We start from the raw sequence: 18962 nt of genomic DNA, 5'->3' as shown, positions 1-18962 counted from the left end.
ATATATCAGCCCTCACCCCCTCAGCCTGTCATGCCCACTCCCTGAGCCAGTGAGGGGGTGGGGGGCTGGCACTGGGCAGTATGCCCACACCTCGGCATATTCTCCCGCCAGACCCAGCACCCTCTGAAGTTAGGGACCCAAGCAACCTGCCCCAGAGCTCAAAACACAACGTGCCCAGGCCAGGTGAGTGTCAGATGGAACCAAGGAACAGATGGGTTCCCTGGAGCTGAGGTTCTGATGGGCCAGGAAGAGGCTGGGCACAGGAGGGCAGGGGCAAAAAAATGCATAGGAGGTGGGGAAATTCGAGGTCAAGTACAGCAGAGAGGCCAGCCTGGGAGAGAGGGGCATGGAGGGCCCCCAACATCACCCCAGAGGGACTGGGGACTAGTCTCCACCAGGAGACAGAAAAGTACAACAAAGGGAGGGCGGGGTCCCGAATGACCGATTAGCCCGTACCTTTAAGCTCTTAACACCTCCTTAGCGGCCCACTCCCCAGAGAGGCAAGAATTAGAAAAGGTGAGAAAACCAATTGTTAGTAAGACCTGTATACCTATCATCTCAGTAGCTACACGCACACTTGCTCGCACACACACGCACACACATGCACACACGCAGCGCGTGACACAGTTATCTGCTTGAATCGCTGCGAAACCTGGGAGCATTTCTCCAACTGCACCTCCGCTCCCCTAGGGGTGACCTCCCCTCACTGACCTCCCCCAGGGGCGGGGCAGTCTGACCGTGGAGGTGCCCACTGCACCAGAGGGGAGCGCCAACGTTTGCCAAGCGCCCAATCAGAAACACGGAAAGAGGGCCGGCGAGTTTCAGAACCCCTCCCCTCAGATCATCGCAAGTTGACTCCAGATTCTTACACTCCATCCTTTCGGGGTTCCAAAGAGCAAACTGCGGGAGGAAAAGAGGCTGCCCACTGCTTCTGCAAGGGTGGCGAGGAAAGGCTGACCCAGGAGTTGACAAACCCTCCCGACGCCTCATAAGGAAGCTATTATTTCAGAACTAGGGGAGCCATCAGCTCTTGCAAGGCAGCCAGCAAAGCCCAGAGGACTCTTGTAATGAGCCCCTCTTAGGGCTTTCCTCCAGCCTGGGGACATTTGGAGGAATGACTGCGGAGGGCTAGGGAGAGTAACCTCCGACCCTAAGACAGTGCTGGCTCCCAGTGGGACCCGAAGGAGCTTCTGAATCGATGCCGCGGACAGAAACACATGGAAAAGGACACACACTACGTCTTAACAGGCTCGTTCGGCTCCACTTAACAGAACCTTCTCACTAGTTTCATAACTGGGGAAACAGTTCCCAGGTGCACCTGAATTATTAAAACAAGAGATCCTCCAGGACCAAACAGAGGGGACACGCCAGGGCGCAGTCCACGTCTCCCCCGCTCCCGGGGGAAAAAAAATCCTTGGTAGAACCTTCCACTTTGGCCCCCGTGGACCTGCACACCATTCTGCCTGGTGTCATCGCGCCCACTGGGTGGAGACCCAGGCCCTGGAAGATCTGGGGCAGGTCCCTTTGGGCAGGAATCCGTCCCCCAGCTCCCAAGCGGCGGCAAAGGGCAGCCCAGGTGGTCCCCGTGGGAGCGACTCCAGGATTTACCTCTACAGAGAAGGGGGGCTTTGAGATGGCGATCGGGCAGAGATGGGTAGGCCCTAGGGGAACGCGTCTGGAAACTGTTCTGTGCATAGCAAGTGGATACATTTTTTTAAATGAGAAATCCAGACTGCATGCTTATTTTAGGGGAGGCTCAGGGAAATGGGGTGCGAGTTTGGAAGCCGCGATGGCACCGCGGATTGACTCGGGCAGTATGGTGAGATGCAATGATGGACATTTCGGGGGACACCACTGGGAAGCGCCCCGTTTACCCCACCGGTTCCCAAAGGGCCGGAAATGCAGGCGGGTTGATCCCAGGGCCTGGGATCTCTGTCTCTTTATTTTTTTTAATTATTAGGATTCTTGTGAATAATGGAAGAGGAGGGCCTCGCCAAGCAGGGCCAGCCGGGCCGGGCCACCCACGCTGTCATCTTTTGTGCGGGGCCGGCAGGGACGCCCCGGCCCAGCCCCCGCACGCCCCCGACCCCGGGAGGGCGCCCCCGCCTCCCGCCCCTGGCCCCGCCATTGTCCAGCCGCACCGCCCCCGCCCGAGGCCGGGCGGGCGCCCAGGGCCGGGCGGTTAACGCCCCCAACCGCCTCGCGGGCCCGGACAAAGCGCGGCGACCGCGGCCCGAGCAGGCCGCGCCCGAGGCCTGGGCCTCGAGTCCCGGGCGCCCGCCCGCCCGCCCGCCCGCAGCCCCGGGCGCGGCGCGGGGGCGGCGGCGACGGTGGGGGCCGCGCTCGGACGCGGCGGCCGCCTCCCCGCGGGCTCACCTGAGGCGGCGCGCGCGGCTCGGTCCGGAGCAGCGGCGCGCGCTCCCCCGCCCTCGGCGTCGCACCCCCAGGCCCCACTCGGGCCGGGCCCCGCTCGGTCGCTGGCGGCCGAGCCCTCCGCGAGCGCCCCGGGCGGGGCTTATAAGGCCGCGCGCCAGCTCCGCCCCGGCTACCATTGGCCCCCGAGCCCACGCCCGCGCGCCTATTGGCTGTCGCTGACAGCTCCGCCCCTCCCCTCCACCGGGCCCATCAACACTGCACGGCCCGCCCCCCGCTCCCCTCGATTGGGCGGGCGCAGCCACCGGCCTCGCCTCGCCATTGGCCGGCCGCTGGGGACACGCCGGCGCCTACCCACGTGCCCGGTGACCGGCTCGGTTCTCATTGCAGGCTGCGCACGCCAGCTAAGAGGCTGCAACCAACCCGACGGCGCTAGGGCTCGGATTGACAAGGGCGCCTCGGACCGCCCAACGACCGCAAGGGGGCAAGAGAATATTGGCTTACAGGATCAGCCTCAGGCGCGGACTGGCAGGGACGGGTGCCAATCACGGCCCGAATCCCGCCCCGGTTATCAGGCTGCAGCTGAGTACGTGAGACTCAGCACAGCATCAGCATCGTGCCTGAAGGCTTCGAAGAGGGGGTTCGAGACCCAGAGCCGGAAACTGGGCTCAACGTTTTCCAATTCTCACAATCAGGAGATAGCAAAGATAACTTGCACTGAGAGCTGGAGAAGTAAAACTCAAACAGCAAGCGCCTCTGCCTCCATTTCTCCCTTCTCCCCCAACACCCAAAAATTCCAAGTTCATTTCTGTCACAATCCACAAAACTTTGCAAAGGCTTTCGGATAAAGCTAGGTAACCTTCTGCGAGATCCCTAAAACGTAAGAGAGGCGAGGACTTTGGTGCCTCCTGACTTAAGTTCAAAGTTCAGCTGGGCCCACAAGCCTCACGGTGGTCGAAGTAACCTCGTTGAGCCTCGTTTCTCCTGTGAAATAGATACAAGAGCGATAGAATCCCTCACCGGGTGCCCCTCTCCTGGAAAGTTTAAGTCAGGTGAGAGGAGGCAGGTAAATCGTTTGATGTGACTTGGCAAAGTGAGCATGTAATTAAGGTTTGCACGATCATCATCATGATGGTTATTAATTGCATGCCAGGCAGTAGCTGGCCACGCCCCTTTTTATCTGGTAGAGTGTCAATCGGATAACTCGACGTTTCCTAATAAAGTGGCTAGGGCATCTACGCTCTATTTCCGGAGGTCCTGGACTCTGAAAAGGCTGCGGAGTTTGGAGCGTGCCTAGTTCAAGGATACTGCGGCACTTATCGGAGAAGGCAATGGCACCCCACTCCAGTACTCTTGCCTGGAAAATCCCATGGACGGAGGAGCCTGGTAGGCTGCAGTCCATGGGGTCGTTAAGAGTCGGACACGACTTAGCAACTTCACTTTCACTCTTCACTTTCATGCACTGGAGAAGGAAATGGCAACCCACTCCAGTGTTCTTGCCTTGAGAATCCCAGGGACGGGGGAGCTTGATGGGCTGCTGTTTATGGGGTCGCACAGAGTCGGCCACCCCTGAAGCAACTTAGCAGCAGCAGCAGCAGCTGCTGCAGTTATGTACTCGTTTGTTTCCAGTGTTGTGCTCTAAACATCCACCTGTAGATTAGATAATTAACTAATTTTGGAATACTTTTAACTATGTAGCCATTAAAAAGGGGTAGATTTACAAGTACGCCTCAAGGAATGACTCCCCCCTGCACCCGTGTGGACAGCAGTAGGATGATGCACAACTCAGTGTCTTATGGAAAGGAGAGCAGGGCAACTCATGGCTGTGTGGTTTCTAAGGGCCACCTGCTTGTGGCCCCACGCAGAACAAGGCCATCCCCAAACCTAGAAAAGTAAATCTTCTGGAGAGGAGGGATCCAGGTTGGTTTAAAAAGAGTAGCTGCTGAGGAGGTTAATCTGCTCTAGGGTGTTTTGTAGCCTCCTGGGGGCTATATTCAGATATACCCTTGTGCAGTTAAAATTGAACTTAAAAAACAGGAAATAGTAACTGCTCCCAAGGAACTCCCTAACCTGTGGGAAAGACAGAAATATAACCTGGTAGCCTTAATAGGGGCTCAAAAATACAATCCTAAAGGGATTCTCCCCCTCCCACCTGAAGTCCTTTTTTTTTTTTCTACGGAGTTTTTTACCCCATATGACAGTGAATTCCAGGTGCTTGAATTTCACAGACTCTCATTTTTTTTAAATCAGCGTACCTAAATAGGTTGTCAGCTTTCCAATTTTGCTTAGGGGGACTTAAATTTTTCCTCAAGTTCCTTTTTTAAAAAACCATTCTAGTGTAGTTGACTTAAAATACGGTGTTAGTTTCTGCTGTACAGCAAAGGGATTCAGTTTTTATATATATTTATCCCTTCCTCCACCACCTTTCCCCTTTGGTAACCATAAGTTTGTTTTCTAAATCTGAGTCTATTTCTGTTTTGTAAATAACTTAATTTGTATCATATTTTAGATTTCACATATAAGTGATATGTTGTTTGTCTTTGTCTGGCTTACTTAGTATGAGAATCTCTATGTCCATCCATGTTGCTGCAAATAGCATGATTTGGTTCTTTTTTATGACTAAGTAAAACATTCTGGAATGTGAAGTCAAGTGGGCCTTAGAAAGTATCACTACGAGCAAAGCTAGTGGAGGTGATGGAATTCCTCCACTATCTGAAATAGTTGAGCTATTTCAAATCCTGAAAGATGATGCTGTGAAAGTGCTGTACTCAATATGCCAGCAAATTTGGAAAACTCAGCAGTGGCCACAGGACTGGAAAAGGTCACTTTTCATTCCAATCCCAAAGAAAGGAAATGCCAAAGAATGCTCAAACTACCGCATAATTGCACTCATCTCACACGCCAGTAAAGTAATGCTCAAAATTCTCCAAGCCAGGCTTCAGCAATACATGAACCATGAACTTCCTGATGTTCAAGCTGGTTTTAGAAAAGGCAGAGGAACCAGAGGTCAAATTGCCAACATCTGCTGGATCATGGAAAAAGCAAGAGAGTTCCAGAAAAACATCTATTTCTGCTTTATTGACTATGCCAAACCCTTTGACTCTGTGGATGACAATCAACTGTGGAAAATTCTTCAAGAGATGGGAATACCAGACCATCTGACCTGCCTCTTGAGAAACCTATATGCAGGTCAGGAAGCAACAGTTAGAACTGGACGTGGAACAACAGACTGGTTCCAGATAGGAAAAGGAGTACATCAAGGCTGTATGTGACTTGTGCTGATTTGCTATGCACTGACCTGTATGTGGGAAGAAGGCAATGGCATCCCACTCCAGTACTCTTGCCTGGAAAATCCCATGGACAGAGGAGCTTGGTAGGCTGCAGTCCATAGGGTTGCCAAGAGTCGGACACGACTGAGCGGCTTCACTTTCACTTTTCACTTTCATGCATTGGAGAAGGAAATGGCAACCCACTCCAGTGTTCTTGCCTGGAGAATCCCAGGGATGGGGGAGCCTGGTGGGTTGCTGTCTATGGGGTCGCACAGAGTTGGACACGACTGAAGCAACTTAGCCACAGTAGCAGTAGCAGCAGCAAGCCTGTATATTGTCACCCTGCTTATTTCACTTATATGGAGAGTACATCATGAGAAATGCTGGGCTGGAAGAAGCACAAGCTGGAATCAAGATTGCCGGGAAAAATATTAATAACCTCAGATACGCAGATGACACCACCCTTATGGCAGAAAGTGAAGAGGAACTAAAAAGCCTCTTGATGAAAGTGAAAGAGGAGAGTGAAAAAGTTGGCTTAAGGCTCAACATTCAGAAAATTAAGATCATGGCATCTGGTCCCATCAGTTCATGGGAAATAGATGGAGAAACAGTGGAAACAGTGTCAGACTTTATTTTGGGGGGGTCCAAAATCACTGTAGATGGTGACTGCAGCCATGAAATTAAAAGACACTTACTCCTTGGAAAGAAAGTTATGACCAACCTAGACAGCATATTCAAAAGCAGAGATATTACTTTGCCAACAAAGGTCCATCTAGTCAAGGCTATGGTTTCTCCAGTGGTCATGTATGGATGTGAGAGTTGGACTGTGAAGAAAGCTGAGCGCTGAAGAATTGATGCTTTTGAGCTGTGGTGTTGGAGAAGACTCTTGAGAGTCCCTTGGGACTGCAAGGAGATCCAACCAGTCCATCCTAAAGGAGATCAGCCCTGGGTGTTCATTGGAAGGACTGATGCTGAGGCTGAAACTCCAGTACTTTGGCCACCTCATGCGAAGAGTTGACTCATTGGATAAGACTCTGATGCTGGGAGGGATTGGGGGCAGGAGGAGAAAGGGACAACAGAGGATGAGATGGCTGGATGGCATCACCGACTCAATGCACATGAGTTTGAGTGAACTCCAGGAGTTGGTGATGGACAGGGAGGCCTGGTGTGCTGTGATTCACGGGGTCGCAGAGTCGGACACGACTGAGCAACTGAACTGATGCCAATGGCTCATGTGGTTGTTTAGGTGCTGGATAAAGTGGCTGCCCCATCAACAGGCACAAGAAAGTATATACACTACTGTCCTAATGTTACTCTTTAAATTTGTATATAAAACAGACATGAGAAACATCTATGAACAAGCATGTACCCTGGCTTTGCCATGTCTTTGGGTAAGTCATTTAACCCGTCTGTCTATGCCTCAGGTGTTCTGAGGTTGAATGTTGCCATACCAACACACGTGTACAAATGAAGTCTAAAAATATTAACCCTCTGGGGTCAGGATCATATACTTTGGCTTTTTCTTCATCTTCAATTTACAAATGTTCTAAAGGATTATTGTTGTTCAGTCACTTAGTCATGTCCGACTCTTTGTGGCTCCATGGACTGCAGCACAACAGGTTTCCAATTCCTTCACCATCTCCAGGAGCTTGCTCAAACTCATGTCCATTGAATCAGTGATGCCATACAACCATCTCATCCTCCATCGGCCCCTTCTCCTCCTGCCTTCAATCTTTCCCAGCATCAGGGTCTTTTCCAATGAGTCAGCTCTTCACATCAGGTGGCCCAAGTACTGGAGCTTCAGCTTCAACATCAGTTCTTCCAATTAATATTCTTTCCAATTAATAGTCATCAGGGTTATTTCCTTTAGGATTGACTGGTTTGATCTCCGTGCACTCCAAGGGACTCAAGAGTCTTCAACACCACAGCTCAAAGCCATCAATTCTTTGGTGCTCAGCCTTTTTCAAGGGTTATTAATTTTATAGCATGGAGTGGAGGGAGAAAAGGAAGATTTACATTAAAAAAAGAAAAAAGCAACCACATAAACTTTAAAAGGTGATCCAATCTCAAACTGGAGTATTACTCACCCATGAAGAGTGAAGCCCTGACACTTGCTACAGTGTGGATAGGCCTTGAGAACACGATGCTCAGTGAGATGCCAGACACAAAACAGTGTCTTATGAATTTAATTACATGAAATATCAAGAACAGGCAAACTGGCAGACAGAAAGTACGTTGATGGTTGCCAGGGGCTGGGGGAGGGGTGGGAAATGACTGCTAATAGGGACTGGGTATCTTTGAGGGAAAATGAAATTCTGGAACTAGATAGAGATGATTACACAACTGTGCAAATATACTAAAACCCACTGTATACTTTAAGTGGGTGTTATGGCATGGGCAATATATCTCAATAAAACTGCTATAAAATTAAAACTACCAAAAGTCAACCAGGAACCCAATACACCTAATATTGGAATTATTTTCTGCATAGCAGTTCATATACACTTTTCTTGGGTTTGTTCATTTTTTTAGACATTTTTAAATAAAAAATTTTTAAATATTTAATTGGCTACATTGGGTCTTTGTTGCAGCACATGGGATCTAGCTCCCTTGCACTGGAAGCACGAAGTCTTAGCCACTGATCAACCAGGGAAGTCCATGGGGTTTGCTCACTTCTAACAGTGACAGCTTTCTTAACTTTTGAGAAACAAAAAATACCCCTGCAGACACATAAGCCCACTTGGGGACATTATTTCTTGGCTCCTCATAGGAGGGCCTCTTTCTTATTTTTATTTCATGTTCACACTTTGACTTGAGATATAACTCACATACCACACAATTCAAAGGATTCTAATGCATTTACAGGTATTGCAATCATCACCAAATTTAGGACATTTTTATCACCTGCAAAAGAACCCTGCACCCTTTAGCTCCCCACCTCCTCCATCCCTCACCATATCTTGTCATCACTACACGAATCTGCCTTCTGTCTCTATAGATCCCTGTGTTTCGCATTTCATATGAATGAGAAACTACATGATCTTTTGTAATTAGATCCCCTGGAGGACATGGCAACTGATTCCAGTATTCTTGCCTGGAGAAGTCCGTGGACAGAAGAGCCTGAGGGACTATAATCCATAGGGTCACAAAGAGTTGGACATTGCTGAGCACCACTAGCACTACTTTTACTTAGCATGATGTTTTCAAGGACACACTTGAAGGTCCTGAAGAGGCAGAGCTTTATTTCTTACATCCACCCACGGCATTTATAGAACCATCAGCACAAGGTGTCAGTGGTAGGTTGGCATCTGCAGAACTCACCACTGTTAACTTCCCTGGAACTGTTAAACTTGCCTCATTGTTGGGGAATTCTCTGGTCCAGTAGTTAAGATTCCATCCTTCTATTGCAGGGGGCAAGGATTCAATCCCTGGCGGGGGAACTAAGATCTTGCAAGCCAAGCCATGAAGGCACAGCCAAAAACAGGAGAAAACCTGAAAAATGTGCCTCATCCTTGGACCCTTGACTCCCACTGGAAACAGCGTTTCAGGTCATCTGTCTCCACGCCCCACGTGCACCCAATCCCCCGGGCCTGCAGAGGGCCCCCCAGGGTAAAGCAGTTCCCTAGCTGATGGTCCAGGCTGCTGACGCCCAGTTAAGGCAGAGCCAGTCTTCTCATGGGGGTCCCATGACAGCCTCTGTTTCTTCAAGTGTCAATGGGGACAGTGCCACCCCCCTTAGTGACACTAAATGACCTCGGTTCCAAGCTGGAAGGCCCAGTTTGGCCCCTCTGGATCACTGCCCATCACTTGGATCTTCTGGGCCTGTTTTTGCATCTGCAAAGTGGAAATGATGCTACTTGTCTAGCATCCTGGGTTTTTCTGGATAGAGAAAACATGTTACAAGTTACAGAAGTGCCTGGTAGGCTATAGGGCAATTTGCAGACAAAAGACACCACCAAATGCATCTGTAAAAGGCATTTATTCTGAGAATCTAAAACCTGGACAGAGAATATTGAACTTTGTAAAAAAAAAAAAAAAAGCCTACACAGGATTTCGGTGTTTATTTCTAATACATTAAACCACCTAATAATGAAGAAAAAAAGAGAAACTTTTAAAACAGTATTGCTCCAGTTTGTCTGCAGTTATGTGACTTAAAAATATCCCTGTTCTGTTGAGGTATAAGCTGCAAACTTTGGTAAAGTTAGAAACATTAACGAATCATTCCCCAAATACAAAACTCCCCCCTGACCAAAAAAGAAAAAAAAAAAAACAAACACAACCAAACCCTAAAGTTATTAGCTTCCTTGGTACATATACAGTAACTACAAAAAAAAATAATAATTTCATTTGGAAAAGGTGTTTATTCATTTTAAAAGGTTTCCCTCTTGTAATTCCCAATTGGTGAGTTGAAAATTCTATTTCGAGGATCCACAAAACCCTGATTGTCCCCACTTGCTCACCTGGGGTCCCCAGGGAGGCACTGGAGGACCCCAGTTTAAGAATCCGGTTGGCAGTGTCAGTAATTCAGTGCTGAGAAAGAGCCCTGGGTTGAAAAGGAAGGAGGGACCAAAGGCACTTGAACATGGCCCCGGGCGTGGCTTCCGTGGCGTCAGGTTGGGACGGCGCTGGGCCGAGCGTCGGCCCCCATGGAGGGGAGGGTCCGGTGGAGGTAGCTTCGGTGTGGCCCCAGGTTTCTGCTCGGGTGGCCCGTGGCCTCTGTGTGCGGTGGGGATGCGGAGGCAGCCCGATGGGGGATGGCTTGGAGGTGAGGGTTTCAACTGGCCCCAGCGGGACTTCTCCGCTTTTCCTTGGAACAGTTTCCTGCTGGTGATGCGGGGCCAACACCTGGGTGTGGTGACACCCAGGACCACAGCCTTGCTGGGTCTTAGGCGATGGAACTTCACCTCTGGGGGCCCGACCTACCAACCTTGAAAAGATTGTTCTAGGCAGCCCGGTGCCTTCTTGCGAGTCGGTGGCGGGGATGGCTGAGACCTCAACCCTGGGAACTTAAGCAGCCTTCACACCAACTCGTTTCTAATCCCATCCTCAGAAGAAAAACCATTTTTTGAAAAACTTTGTTTTAGGTGTTTTTTTTTTTGTTTTTTTTGCTGATAAAATTGCAGGCTTTTTGTTAAAAACCAAAATAAAAACACTGAGAAGTCCAACTTTGTTCCTTCCTTTGAGCCATAATACAAATTCCTGAAAAAATTCATAGATTAAAAAAAAAAAACCATGGGAAGACGAGGCAGTTTTAGGGAGTGGAGGAAAAAACTACATGTTTAAGTTAAGCCCACTAAAAACGAAATGGGGGCCACGGACCCCTCTGATAACATGTTTTTTTTTGTTGTTTTTTTTAAATACTTGGCGAGAAGTGCTTGAAGATCACCGCCCGCTGCCATAGCCGGGGAAGAGCTGGGTGAGGACGGCCTGCAGCGGCTGGTTCACGGTCATGGTGTAGCTCCGGCCCAGGTCATAGCGACAGGCCGGGCAGCTGAACACCTGGGCCTTGAAGGACCTGTCCAGGCAGTCCTGTGGGAGAGTGGGGCGGGTGAGAGGTGATCCTGGCCACCCATGGTCCCCTGGGGCACCACCAGGCACCCAGAGGACCCTCCTGACCCTCAGTCTCATTTTCCACTGCTGGCAGCCCATGACCGGCCCGGCTGCCCCAGGCTCATCAAAGACACCAAGGTTGAACTTTCCAGTGGTCCAATGGTCAGGACTCTGTGCTCTCACTCCCAAGGGCCCATGTTCGATCTCTGGTCAGGGAGCTAAGATCCTACAAGCTGATCAATCACTGTGGCCAAAAAAACAGAGACTCCCAGGTCATCCTGGCTGCCAGGCTCCTGCACCTGGAGATCACACCACCTGACAGGTCTGCCCTGGCTCTCTCGTCACTGGTGCTGGAGTCCCCTGCTCAGAGGACCCTTCCTCAAGGCGCCCTGGAACATCAGGATGGCCCCGCCTCACCACACCCTGTCTGCTTTCAAAACAGCACCTTCCTCCTTCTGAAACTGTCTGATGGACTGATGTGCTTGTGTGTTAACAGAGCAGATGCTCCCCACGATCAGGGGTTGTGTCTCCCTGATGTTCCCCATGCCAAGCACAGGACCCAGCATGGAGCACAGGCTCAGTAAAGATGTGTCAGTGAGAAGACAGAAGGAAAAGGGGGGAAGGATGGAGTTTGGATTCTGAGCCAGACTTCTGGGTTCGAACCCAGCTGTCAACCAAACAATGCAGGAGGCAGTGTGTGGAGAAGAGTCAGGTGGAGACTGAGCTGCAAGCCTGAGGAGCCCTGGAGAGCTGACCTCCCCATGAGGGGAACAGCCCGGAGATGATGCCCACAGGGGCACAGACACCTGCACAGCTATGCACACCTGAAGGATGGCACAAGGCAGCTGCGTGAGGGGCAATGCCAAGCAGGTGAAAACCTGCTGCCACTGGAGGAGGGCAGTGGCTTTTGCTTCCTATATTTAAAAATCCCTGCATTCTTTTCCAGTATAAAGTCTATAGCTGATCGCAGACACAAGAGATAGTACTTTGTGCTCAATGCACTGACTCGGGTTCAAAATCAGGTGCTGGACCACTTCGAGCTGCACGGTGGCCAAGAGGTGGAAACACCTAGAGCTCACTCACAGGTGATGGATCAACACAGCGTGGGCCATCTGCATGCTGCAGGGCGACTTAGCCTTCATACGGAAGGTGACTCACCCACGGGACCACATGGGCAAGCCCTTAACCTGATGCTATGGGAGAGAAGCCAGACCCAAGAGGACACACCCTGTCTGATGCCACTCACAGGAGTTCCCTGGAGGAGTCAGATCCACAGAGACAGTAAGTATCAGTAGAGGGTGGGGTCAGGGGCTGGGAGTCAGTGTTTAACGGGGACAGGGTTTCAGTTTGAGAAGATAGGAAAGATCTGGTTATGGGGCTTTTTAGAGTCACACAGCCAGAAAGGAGAGAGTTGGAGCTCAAACACAGGCAGCTGATCCCAAAGATGTGCTCTCTATGCCACTCCACCAAGCCTCTGAACTTGGGCCCCACGTGGCCTGGGGCACTGGAGGGTATCCTTCCCAGCCTCCATCAGGCCACATGAGCACTGCCTGAGCGCTCCACATTCTCAGGGTCCCTCTCCTGGTCTGACAACTGACCCAATGCCCTGGACACAGCTCAGTGACCTAGAGTGAGCAGGTGGCAGGGACGGTCCCTTCTGAGCTGCCTGCCTACACTGCCTGTAAATTCTTACAGATTGACTCTGGCCAGAAGGCATGGCAAGGATGCTGTGCATGCAGCCCAGTGCTTCCCAGCTCGGGGGACTCCCGGGACTAACGAGGTGGGGCCAGGGATGCTGCTCAGCTCCCAGGACACCCCCACAATAGAGAACGATCCAGCCCCAAAGCGGGGAGAGACCCTGGTCCGGGACCCATCTCAGCCTCTCCCAATCTCTCTTTCAAAAGCATCAGACTGGAGACCACTTCCCTCCTAGGACTGACCGCTGGCTGGAGGCTCCAGCCCCACTCACCAGCTCTCATTCCCTGACAGGCCCTGGCTACTCCCGTGTGCCGGGATGCTGCCCCGAGGCCCCTCTCAGGGGGCAGGTTAGTGCCACCTCATCCTCCAGGAAGCCTTCCTCCCGGCTCCTCTAGGTGATAAGGGCCTCACGCCTCTCCAGCCCTGCCTGAGGCCCACTTAAATCATTTAGTATGACTAGACGGCAGGAGCAGGACAGCAGCCCCTCCTCTCCCACCCTGGACCCCCAGGCAGGAAGATGCTGGAGAAGACCAGCGTGTGACCCCCAAGGAAGGTAGGCACAAACCGGCCTGTAGAGGGCCCAGCAGAGGGCCAGTGTGGCTGGAGGCGCGGGGTGGTGGCGGGGCAATGGGCAACTGTGATGAAGGCTGGTGGGGGAGGGGAGAGCAACTGTAAGCCAGGCAGCCCGGGAAACAGACCCTGAGGCCCCAGAAGGGCAAAGGGCAGGAGGTCCGCGTGAAGCCAGCCATCACAGGGTGCCGGCAGGGGTCAGAGCACCCTTTGGGATCCCCCGGCGGCTCCCGCGGCCGCCCCCTCACCTTGCACACGTTGTGCTGGCACACGGTCGTGATCGGGCGGAACACCAGCTCCTGGCAGCAAATGCACTGGAACGTCTCCTCCACTTTGCTCAGGAATTTCTGAAAGCGGGAGAGCAGGTGTGTGAGTGCGGCAAAGGCTCAGTTCCCCAGAACGAAGAAGCATGACAGGGCTCCAGTTGCCCCGCTCGGCCCCCGCCCCCAGGTCCTGAATCTCATTTTCCTGCCCCAGCCCTGGGAGGACAGGAGTCGCTGTGACCCTGTCTGAGGACCAGAAGACAGGGGCCCTGGAGCCGGGGGAGCACATGCAGGCTCGAGGTCAAGACCACGCTCATCAGTGCCTGTCTCGGTGCAGAGCCCAGTCCTGCGACACGCAGCGCCACCTGCCCGCTGCTCAGACACCCAGGTCCAGCAGGGGGCAAAATGGAGAAACACCTGCTTTCCTGGAGCCTGGGGCCCAGTGGGGAAGACTGAGGATAGGCAGGTGAAGACAGTGCTGGGGGACAGCAGGGAGCGAGGCAGGCTGCCCTGAAGGACAGGGCAGGGGCCACCGAGAGCCCTCCACGGAGAAGCTGGCCTGCCAACAGAGAGACCTGAAGGACTAAGCCTCCTGAACCTCAGGCCTCCTGAGACCTCCCGTCTGGATCCTGGGACCTGCGGACCTGTCACCTACCACACACAGCAGAGGGGACTTGGCAAGAGGGATTAAGTTAAGGCCCCTGAGATGGGGGTGACCCCGGACTCCCAGGGGTCCCAGTGTCATCACAGGCTCCTTATAAGAAGAAAGGGGAGGGTCAGAGGCAGACAGACAGAAGATGCTGAGCTGCTGGCTTGAGGACGGAGGGAAGGGCCACGAACCAGGGATGCAGCGACTCTAGAAGCTGGAAGAGTCAGGAGTCGAAACTCCCCAGGAGCCTCCAGAGGAACCAGACTTGCCCAGGCCTGGGCTTTACCCTCAAAGGCTCATTTGTTAGGGCAGCCACAGTGATTTCACACAGGAAAGAGGTTGAGCCAGGAAGGCTGTGGGGGAAGGTACTCTGGGCAGAGAAACCCATGAGAGAGAAGGCTGTGAGACAGGATGACAGGGAGGAAGAGACCAGAGGCAGAGGATGTCAGCAGTAACAGGCAGCTGGCCCAGGGCTCAGGAGGGTTTGGGTTTGATCCTGACTGTGAGCCAAGGAGAAGTGGTCCCCACCAGGCAAGGACAGAGGACACCAAGGCCAAGACACTTGCCTGCAGTGACCCATCAATGTCACTCTACCCACCAAGGCAGGAGGACCAAAAAAAGAAAAAAATAGACCTGGTTTGGCGGTTTCTGGGAAATTTGAAAACAGAATGACCCTAGGATCCAGCAATCCCACTTCTAGGTTTATACCCAACAGAACTGAAGGCAGAGTCCTAGAGTCACCTGCCTACCCATGTTCACAGCAGCCCCTTCACAACAGCCAAAGCCAGAAGCAGCCCAAGTGTCTAATGAGAGACGACGGGTAAGCAAATCCCATTCATGTGGTGGAATATTACTCAGCCTTCGAAAGGAAGGAGGGTTCCAACATGGATGGACCTTGAGAACGTGATGCTCAGAGAGAGGAGCCAGACCCAAAAGGACACACACTGTCTGATCCCACTCACAGGAGGTCCCTGGAGGAGTCAGATCCACAGACAAGAAGTAGATGGTGGGGCCAGGGCCTGGGGGAGAGGATGGGGAGTCAGCGTTTCACAGGGACAGTTTCGCTCTAGGGAGATGAGAAAGCTCTGGAGATGGTGGCGGCAATAGTTGAATGTGCTCAATGCCACCGAGCTGCGCAGCTTAGAGAATGAAGATGGTCAATTTCACGGCATCACCATCTTACGACAACCAAGAGGAGAGGCCCCGGCCAGGCAGGAGAGCTCACCGGCCCATCCTTAAGCGACTTCAGGATCTCGGTCCACAGCTTCATGTTGCTCTTGTCCTCCTTGATGAGGCTGCTCTGCTGGGTGGTGAGGCTGTAGGGCTCCACCTTGGTCTTCTTAGGTGTCCCTTGCGAAGACCCATCACCTCCTGGGGCAGAGCCAGGGGCGGGGTGAGGATGGAGAGTGGAGGGGGCCCCCCGCCCCTGGGCACGAGGGTGGCTGCAGAAACACCCACCGGCCGACTTGCTCTTCCGCTTGCCCTTCCTGGGGGATGTGAAGCCCTCCTCCCCGTCCTCCTCCTCCTTGTCCAGGGCTGCCTGCTTGCTGTTCTCCTTCTCCTTTCTGGCCAGGGCCTCCAGGTAGCCCTCTGGGTACTGCGAGTGGGAGAAGACAGGCCGGTCACCCAGAAACAGATTCCGTGCTCACTCAGCCTCAACCCAGAGGTCTCCACCGACCCAACTCTGGAGCAGTGACTGAGCACAGAGACTCATGGTGGCAAACACAGAGACACACAGCCTGCGCCTCGGGGTGGGGGTGGCAGGGGAGGAGACAGAGTGAGATCCCCACATTAGAGGCAGCAAAAAAGACAAGTCTTGTGTTGCTGCTGTTGTTGTTTAGGCTGTAAACCCACACAGCATGGGGGATCTTAAAGTTTCCCAACCACGGACTAAACCCAAGGCCTCAGCAGTAAAAGCCCTGAGTCCTAACCACTGAAATGCTGGGGAATTCCCAAGATAGCCTTTATTAATTTATTTATTTTGCCGCATACCCCAAGGCTTGTGGGATCTTAGTTCCCTGACCAGGGATTAAACTAGGGCCCTCAGCAGTGAGAGCTCAGAATGTTAACCATTGAACCGCCAGGGAACTCCCCCAAGACGGTCTTAACAGTTTTCCATTTCTAAGAGAAGAAGTAGGCAAACCTTTTCCAGCCAGGGGCTAGGCAGTAAGAATTTCAGGCTCTCTGCTGCCAAGAGCCAGCCCAACCCCCGTGGGGATGATGGGCATGGCTGGCTCCCAAGATGATCTCATTTACTAACCGCCAGCCCCAGGCCTTAGCTCCAGGACCCTATTCTGATGGGTCTTGCGTTCCTCCAAGCCCCAGAAGGCTTTGTTAGAACCTCACTTCCTTTTTGTTTGTTTCAGTTTGGCCTGAGAGGCATGTGGGATCTAAGTTCCCTGACCAAGGATTGAACCCACACCCCTCGCAGTGGAAGCTCGGAATTGTAACCTCTGGATTGCCAGGGAAGCCCCTAGAACCCCATCTCTAAGGCACCTACAATCACATCCAATTCTCCAAAGTTCCATCAACAAACCCTCAAGCTTTTCTAGCAATGTGAACGTACAGTGAAGACTTAAGTCCTAAATAAAAATCTTCCTCCCACTGAACAGTTCCTGACCCTCAGCTGTCTGCCTCCTCAGTTCCTCAGCTTCTGAATTCCCTGTGGTATAAACACTGCTTCAAAAGACAGCTCTCTGTGGCTCCCCCAGGGGGCAGGCGCTATCAGACTCTCAACAGCAATTAAGATTCCTGAAATAGCCCCACTACGACATATCAGCTGTAAAGCCGCTCACCGTGAGGAACAGAAAACACCATAATTATAGTGCAAAAAGGCAGTGTTCCCCAGGCATGGGGTAAACTGTTGGAAAAGGAAGATTCTGCAGCCATAGAGGTGAGCAGTTGGTCCAGGGGAGCAATCCACCTTATCTTTACATTTAGACTTCTCTCCATCTACTATGGGCTTCCCAGGCGGTGCTAGTGGTTAAGAACCCGCCTGCCAACACAGCAGACATAAGAGACCTGGGTTCCACTCTGGGTTGGAAGATCCCCTGGAGGAGCGCATGGCAACCCACTCCAGTAGTCTTGCCTGGAGGATCCCACGGACAGAGGAGCCTGGTGGGCTACAGGCCATGGGGTCGCAGAGTCGGGCGTGACTAAAGTGACTTAGCGCACATGCACTACCTACTAATATTAATCTATTTAGACCAACTGTGTTGGTTTGTCAGCTTTGGGGTTAGGAAGGGGTGATAGAGAGGAAGAAGAGAGACGGGGACTTCCCTGGTGGTCCAGTGGTTAGGACTCTGCTTCCACTGCAGGGTTCCATACCTGGTCAGGGAACTAAGAGATCCCACATGCCACATGGTGCAGCCAAAAAAATAAAGAGAGAGAGAAAGACAGATGGAAGAGGAGAAGAGAAGAGAAGAGAGGGGGGAGGGGACTGGCCAAGAGAAGAGATCAGACTCCAGATTGATTTCGGGTAAGCGCCTCTAACACAGCACCAATGAGGAAGCCCAGCTCTCAGTTCTAACTACAAAAGCCAAGCCTTGGGGCTTCCCCACTGGTCCAGTGGTTAAGAATTTGGGTGCCAACACAGGGAACACCAGTTTAATCCCTGGTCCAGGAAGATCCCGTGTGCTGCAGAGCAACAGTCCATGCACGACAGCTATTGAGCCTGTGCTCTAGACTCTGGGAGCTGCAACTACTGAGGTCCGAATGCCCTAAAGCCCATGCTCCGCAACAAGAGAAGCCAATGCCGTGAGCAGCCCAGGCATCAGAGAGAAGAGCAGCCCCCACTTGCTACAGCTAGAGAAAGCCTGAGTGCAGCAACAAAGACCCAGCCCAGCCAAAAGATAACAAATAAATAAATCTTTAAAAACATCATTTAAGGAAAAAAAAGGAAAGGCAAAGCTGCGTGCACACCTGAGCCACCACCCCCTCAACATCCTCTGGGTGAAGGACAAGGAGGGGAAAGCCAGGAGGTACCACCCGTTCGCAACCTGGAAATCATCCAGGATGAGAGAAACCCTGGAAAGCCTGGCCCTGCCGGCCAGACGCTCCCTGCCCGGGCCCCCGGCTGGCTCTGGTCTGGCCGCGAGTGCTGGCCTGGACGCACCTGCATGGTCAGCCCCAGCTTCTTGATCCGGTCCTTGCCCTCCTTGGTCCAGGGTCCCGGCTCCACGTCATCTCGACGTAGGAGGAAGCGCCACACCAGGAAGCCGGACTTGCCCTTCTCGGGCCAGTACCTGACAACCTATGGAGGGAGTGGAGCGGGGGTCAGAGGGGATCATGCTAGCATGGCGGGGGGCAGGCGGGTGCAGCCACAGGGGCCCTGCTCACCTTATAGATGCCGTCGTACCGGTTGCCCTCAATGGGTGCGTACTTGCTGTGCTTGCGGCCCTTGACGTTCCGCACCACGCGGACTGGCTTCCCCGACCGCCAGTCCTTGGCCTCAGCCCCTTTGAGGTCGTTGATGGGGGCAAAGCAGTTGAGAGCCAGAGCCCTGCGGGGCAAGGCGGGCCCATGCTCTGGACAGTGTCCCCCTGAGGGAGGGGGCTGACTGCATCCCAAGCCCCCAATCACATGAATGTG

The 18962-nt window shown here is 52.7% G+C and overlaps 2 protein-coding genes across 3 annotated transcripts in view; both read right to left on the bottom strand.

Moving 5' to 3' along the window:
- The window catches only part of KDM4B (lysine demethylase 4B), a 118671-nt gene extending 116187 nt beyond the window's left edge, over positions 1 to 2484 (bottom strand). Inside the window, exon 1 of the mRNA XM_018050893.1 lies at positions 2377 to 2484. The gene's annotated coding sequence lies outside the window, so the exon portion shown is untranslated. The remainder of the gene's footprint in view (positions 1 to 2376) is intronic.
- The window catches only part of UHRF1 (ubiquitin like with PHD and ring finger domains 1), a 35413-nt gene continuing 26053 nt past the window's right edge, over positions 9603 to 18962 (bottom strand). For both annotated transcript variants that reach the window (XM_018050890.1, XM_018050891.1), the window contains exons 12-17: positions 18711 to 18873; positions 18487 to 18624; positions 15831 to 15969; positions 15598 to 15743; positions 13709 to 13807; positions 9603 to 11171 (exon numbers count right to left, since the gene is read on the bottom strand). In XM_018050890.1, the coding sequence (XP_017906379.1) occupies positions 11025 to 11171; positions 13709 to 13807; positions 15598 to 15743; positions 15831 to 15969; positions 18487 to 18624; positions 18711 to 18873 (832 nt within the window). In that variant the 3' untranslated portion in view covers positions 9603 to 11024. The remainder of the gene's footprint in view (positions 11172 to 13708; positions 13808 to 15597; positions 15744 to 15830; positions 15970 to 18486; positions 18625 to 18710; positions 18874 to 18962) is intronic.

This window comes from Capra hircus, chromosome 7, assembly GCF_001704415.2.
Source record: "Capra hircus breed San Clemente chromosome 7, ASM170441v1, whole genome shotgun sequence".
NCBI lineage: Eukaryota > Metazoa > Chordata > Mammalia > Artiodactyla > Bovidae > Capra > Capra hircus.
The sequence above is the reverse complement of the archived record's forward strand: the minus strand, read 5'-3'. Positions and strand labels throughout refer to the sequence as shown.